General features: G+C 39.9%; 1 protein-coding gene across 1 annotated transcript; it reads right to left on the minus strand.

The window, feature by feature from the left end:
• Positions 1–393: 393 nt before the first annotated feature.
• On the minus strand, positions 394–5913 carry cdca7b (cell division cycle associated 7b). Its single transcript, XM_070922341.1, has 10 exons — positions 5862–5913; positions 4220–4363; positions 4028–4122; positions 3362–3593; positions 3182–3244; positions 2845–3027; positions 2539–2694; positions 2199–2348; positions 948–1084; positions 394–503 (listed from the first exon to the last, which is right to left on the minus strand). Exons 1-10 carry the CDS (start codon positions 5877–5879, stop codon positions 482–484), a joined length of 1200 nt encoding a protein of 399 aa, XP_070778442.1. The 5' UTR covers positions 5880–5913; the 3' UTR covers positions 394–481.
• Positions 5914–6765: the final 852 nt, after the last annotated feature.

A 6765-nucleotide genomic window follows, 5' to 3' on the forward strand; every position in this document is an offset into this window, starting at 1 on the left:
AAACATGGCAAATCATTTAGATGATGCCATTCTTTATTAAAATTTACAGTGGACTGACAAGAATGCTTAAAAAAAGTTACTCACTTTTAGAAAAGTAGTTGGTATAAAAGGCTCGTTTTGCACCCGTAACACAGAAAATAACCATATCTTACATTTGCTCTAGTGAACACCAAGAGTAGAAATACTCTAATGAAAATATACAACTCAAAACTGAGTACTGACTTTAAGACAATAAAAACATCCCTGCATCTTATGCAGCCTTAAATCGGGATATATAAAACATATGAACAGTGTATGTGCCTTCCATTAAGATGACATAAAAACAAACAAACAAAAAAAAACATCTTTCATCTTTTGTTTCTCTAGTTAGGGTTAAAGGTTAAACCTAAAAATGTGCATTAAAATGGGTTCTACAGTACTGTGCAGCACAAAGAGCCAGGTCCAGGTACCAGCTGTACAAGCAGGTTCTCCTCTCTGGACTTTACTGCAGCTCCTTCTGAATGCTGCGATGGAGACAAAACAACACATGAGCTCCATCTGCTGTCAGACTAACACTTCAGTCATGAAAAATGAAAATATATATTGCAATTTCTCACAGCTCAAGATAATGTCTTAAAATACTTTGTTTTGTCCAGCTTAACAGATATTATATTTTCAATGACATTAAAAAAAAAAAGAAAAGCAGCAAATCCTCACTGTTTTTATTGGTTATTAATTCAACTAATCGTTTAAATGACTAAAAATTTCAGACAATAAGCCTCAATTGATAAGCATCCAGTGAGGCCTTTTTAAGAAACTTTGTGCTCTGTCAATCAATCACTTGACACAGATATTAATAGTCATCTGTAGAATTTACTTAATTCAAGTAGATGCTCACTGCAGTGGCACCGACATATTCCAACTGTAAATGCAAATGATCTTAATCAAATTCCTAAAAGGTGACGTACCTCTCCAGATACTCGTGGACGTTGTCGTGGCCGTTGTAGCGGGCCAATCCCACCAGGATGCCTGTAGCACATCGGCCCTCCTTTTTACGACACAGACTGCAGTTACACATCTCTCTGCAGATCGGACACGACCATGTCTACAAAGAAAAGGTCCAAATTTAATGAGGGTGACCAACTGTGTTGTTACACAAGTGGATCCATGTTGAGGTTTTATGTTCCTTCCATCCAAAACCCACAAGCATGCATTCATAATAAGCCACACACTGTAAATACATTGACAAATGTTTATTACATCGGAGCTTTTTCTTCTTTAGTCACTGAATTTCCCTGTGATGACTTTCCCACAGTGTCACTCACACTTTGACCTCAAAGAAAGCAGCTTCCAAACAAATAACCGCACTAAAATACTTGCCTGTTCTACCAAAGACAAGTTAGCAACTGCAAAAACACAGGGACACAATTCAAACTGGTGCCGAAAAACAACTAGAAATCATTAGTACAATGTATAAACAATATCTTGTGTTAGCATAGCAGCCCCAACTGTAAAAACAACAGAAGAGTGTGACTGCCTACTCTCAAATCGCCTTTAATCAAATGTACTGGGAAACATTAGCCTTGAAACACCAGCTAACATGCTACTCCATGTAAGCAGTGAGTAATGTACAACAATGAAAAAAAATGCACATTTACAACTCCTTGTCTCTTTAGAACTTCAAAAAATTCCTGATTATATTTCACACTTTAGTTCTGGCTTGCACACAGCATCTTCATCTGTATCTTGACATTTCATTCTGCATCTTATTTCTTGGATTTTCAATAATTAAGTTGACGTTTCTGTAGGTGGTGCTTTTTGCTTTGTGTATTCAGCTATGTTGGTTCCCACTGCCTCTGTTGACTAATCAGTTCAGCTTTTTATATAAAACAAAACAAAACAATAATGGTGGTTTGGCTGTCGCTGGAAATGTAAACCGAATCCCACATTTCTTCTACCAGATGGAGCGTGTTTCAAAAGAAAATATAAACGCTTTCATTAACTAGACATCAATCAGCATCACAGAAAATGTATTTATCTGAAAGACATTCTGAAGCATGTTCTTATAAAACTTTTAAAAGCATTTTTAAGACTAAGATTATTACTTATAAGCAGACAAATGTTTTTTTTTAAAATCTGTATGGAACTGAATTTTAATGTCACAAAGCATTGCAACAGACAAAGTGTTTAATGTTTAACATGTGTGCATCAGCACTAACCGGGTCGAGCAGCACAGCGCGCACGTCCTCTCCGTAGCGGTTCTTCAGACACGGCCCACAGAACTGACCTTTGGCCCCCACACAGAAACCACTGCGACACACTGTCTTGGTGTCCAGAGTCTTCTGTCTGCACTGGTGACACGAGCTGCCCTGAAAGGAACACACACACACACACACACACAACACACAACACACACACACACACACACACACACACACACACACACACACACACACACACACACACACACACACAGTGAAGAACTGCACTAACCCAACCACCTGTCAGTATAGTACAGCACCGACAGAACTAAATGGGTAAAGGCCTGATGTGACTCACATTCTCCTTGTCCCAGATCTTGTCTTTGCTGCGGTAAGCTATGTTGTCCAGGTCTTCTTTGGTGATCTCGTCGACTGACTTCACCTCATACTGGCTCCTCCTGGAACCGTGGCTCTTCCTCTTTTTCCGTCCCTCCCCAACATGTTCATCGTCCACCTGCCCAATCACAACGACAGGTGAAACTGAGAGGGCACAAACAGGAGCTATGTAGCCAATAAGGTTTTCATAATTGCAATTAACTTCATTGCACATACATGAGAGCTGTACAGGACTGTGTGTATACTGCAGATGTCAGCAGCGTCGTACCTCCACCAGTCTTCTGATGTCTACAGTCCTGGGGCTTCTGCGGGTGACTGGCTCGCTCTTTTCCTCCACTGCAAAGTTCTCAGGAGGGCGAGCCTTACGAGACGGGTTCCTCCTTTCTGACCCCATCTGTGGTTCAAACTTGCGTTTCCGTGGTGTTGCTTGATCTGGCACCCGCTTCTTCTTCTGCTGAAATAAAACAAAGACAGTGTTTGCAACAGTCACTGTAAAAACAGCAAATCTTATTACAAAAATATCTTACATCAAATCTATTTGACTAATTAATGCAGTTTGTACCATGCATCGTTATAACTCAAATAGGTTATCTGCATATACTCACTTGAGGGGAGGTGGGCAGAGTCAGATCAGCCATGGTGCTCAGATCAGCAAACAGCTTAGCCAGCTGAAAGACAATAGAAGTCAAAGGACATCTGACAACAGAGGGACTGATGTATACAGAAAAGTATACAGAATGTGTCAGAATATGGAGAAAACACAAAAAGTTGAAAGGGTTCATTACCATGGCCTTGTTTTCCTTGATGTTCTTGTCTCGTTTCCTTAGGCTCTGAGACAGGACCTCCTCTTTGTCTTCCTCCTCTTCCTCTTCCTCTTCCTCATCCTTCTTCTGCTGCTGCTGCCTCTTCCTCTGCATTCCTCTGCCTCTCTGTGAAGGAGGAGTTTCTTTGACTGGCTTTTTGACATTTTTCTCTTGCAGTTCCCGTTTGGGGGTAGACAGTCTTTTGACAGGAAACCTGAGGAGCAAAATCAAATTAAGATTATTATTCAATCCCTGGAGAATCAACACTATTGTCACGAAACATGCATATGTTTCTAAGGTCCCTTGTATAGGCAATACGAATACGGTGGTGCAGTGGTACCAGCAATAAGAGGCTTCATTCACTCATAGCCTTAGCCTGTTAAAGACACATCATGCGGGTATATGTTGCATTTAAAGGCTTTGTAATCCAGCATATACTACAGTCATGTAGACAGGACAGCCACCAACCATGCAAATACAGTTTCTTTGTTCATATTAGCAGCACTACGGGATATTTGCTCAAAGATGATATTTGTGTACAATACATGTGTATTGCAACAAAGAGATACTACTAGTACTACTACATACTGAGATACAGCTGATCAGATGTGATCATCTTTATATTAAAAAAAATGCTTATTCACTCACCTAAGGGCTACTAAAAGACTCTTCCTCTTTGGTGGGGGGGCCTCCTCGCCATCAGAGTAGAAGCCGGTGTCCACATCGCTGTCCTCTGAATCCATCTAGAGAAAACCAGAGAGAAAAAGCATTTAGTCAGGTGCTTTGGCTGTGGTATCGCACACATTTTCATCAAATAATACAACAATAAACGTTTCATGCCTTGGTTTTCAGTCGTTTGTTAAAACATCCTCTGTCCTCTTCTTCCTCATCCTCGCTGAAACCTTCAAACTCCTCCTCACTGTCCGACTGGCTAAATAGACGAGCCAACTCTGCAGTGATGAACTTGGATTTGAAACGTGGAGCCTGTTGGCAGACATATCAAACATCATATTAAACTAGGTTTGGTGGAATAGATGACATGTCCCACATGTAGTCCTGTGTTAGGATCTGAACTCAGAACTAGAGGTCTGAATTCAGCTAATAAATATTACTAACTGTGACAAAAATGCACTTCCTGTACACACAAGTGTGAATGCGACGTGTAAATTACAGCAGTGCACTTTCTGGGTCATTCATTGGTCAGTTCATGCACCAACCAGAACTTTTGTTTCTTTACTGGAAAACTCCACAGGACAATTTCTTTGATTGATTTTCACACTTTACACCAGAGGAAGCATCATGTCACAAGTGAATGCTGTGGGAACAATGAATTTAGTTGTGTCACTAAGCAGCTTGCCAGGAATTGAGGCTGGTTATCATTGAAGTAAACTTAACTTCTTGAGTTTACGTTGGCAGATACTAAAACTAAAACCCAAACTGAACCCAAGGACGTCCTTATCACTGCCGGCCTGTGCAACTTCTCAGCCATGGCAGGGCAAAACCAATGACAAAGTGAAGTGGAAAAGGAACAGACACTTAACCCTTGTGCTTTGTTGACATTGGCTTTACTTCCTCATTGTTTGGGGTACCACAGGTTCCTATGCTGTATGTGTGTAAATGAATAAATAATAATTCAACCCTGTTTCCCTTCACAATTTTTTTTTCTTTTCTTCTGACCCAATTAAAACCCAATATGTAGAAAAGTTTTAAAGTAGTAACCCTGCCACATTTTGGACGTGCACATTTGATGGAAGTGATCAAATACAGAAATTATGTTTTTTGAGCTGTTAAAGAGTGTCAAACAAAATATTAGGGTTAAGGGTTTACATGTTCTTCTTGTATGGCCACTCACGACAGCAGTGTGAAGGCCTGTTGTCATAAGTGCAGCAGTGTGAAAGCCGTTATCTAGGGGCAAGACTGAATTATTAGGCCCAGAGTCTTAGTTATGTGTGTAAAACGAAGTCAAGTTGTGTCCGATCCATGCAGTCGATGTCCTGGCTCTATTTGTTGATATCTGCTGAACCATCCTGTCCAGCATAAGGGGTCTTGACCTCTGACCTTTCGAGAGGAGGGCGACACTGTCCGAACTCACCTACCCAGATCCTTGACTTACAGGCACAGGCATTTAGCCAAAATATAAACGATCACCTGAACACTGATGTGAAGCAGATCACGTGGAAGATATCTAGTTAACCAGGTCAAAACAAAGACGTGAGACAAGTTTTGCAAATAGTGTTCAATACAATACATTATGACAGGATGTCTGGGTTACAGAGCTGAGCTAAGTAACTACAAAATCACCACCAGTCGGAGGAGAAATATATGAATGCATCTTTACAATGGAGCAGATACAGGCGGGCTAAGCCAACACTGTTAGCTATTAACAATGGTGTTCATTTTGACTCATTGTGACTTTCCTTTAACTACAAAAGACCAACGAGGAAAACAGAACTACATTTACACGCACAGCTGTGCCGCTTACCTTTGATGTGAGGGTCATTTTATCTCCGTTTTGCGGCAAATTTCCGTCCAACAGAAAGTTTTCTTCTTGTAACATGAAAACCAATGAGTAGAGGTGGGTTTAAAAATTAACCGCTGGAGAAGTCCGTTGATTGAAAAAGTAGGGGTTCTGTAGTTGGTGGTCTCATACCTACATTTGTAGATAAGTCCAATAACTGTAATTTTGAGACCCAACTAACAACTAGTATACTTCAAAAAACCATTCGCTCATTTGCAGTTTTTGATAAAGGTGTCTTTCATTATGTTTAGGAGTTGTCTCTCTTCTGAGTCCCCCTCGCACTCACAATGGTGCAGTCTATCCTTTCGCGCGAAAACGCCATATGGGCGTGGTAATCTCGGGAACCTGCCCCTACCATGGCCCCTACCATAATGTAGTGAATTGTGCCCCTAGATCTGATGTTTGTGCGTCTGCCGTTGTATTAAAGACACATTGTGTATTATTAACAGTTTAAACAGTAGTGGCGGAATGTAACTAAGTAGGCTACGTTCACTAAATTACAGTACTAAAGTACAATTTCGAGGTACTTGTATTTAAGTATTTACATTTTATGCTCCTACTCCACTACATTTAAGGCAAATATTCCTACTTTTTACTCTACTACATTTGTTTATATTTCATAGTTAATTACTTTGCAGATTTTATATCACTTTATAAAACATGATGTGTTGTTACAGATTAATCTACCTAGTATATAAACTAGTTAGTTAGGGCTGCAATTATTTCATTTAGTTTATCTCATTTAATCATTTAGTCTTTAAAATATTAAAGAATAGAGAAATTATGTCTATCACAAATTTTCAGAGCCCATGGTGACCTAGATTAAAGTGCTGCTTACATAATAACTAACATATAACAATAAGCACTG

The sequence above is a fragment of the Enoplosus armatus genome, chromosome 16, assembly GCF_043641665.1.
Source record: "Enoplosus armatus isolate fEnoArm2 chromosome 16, fEnoArm2.hap1, whole genome shotgun sequence".
NCBI lineage: Eukaryota > Metazoa > Chordata > Actinopteri > Centrarchiformes > Enoplosidae > Enoplosus > Enoplosus armatus.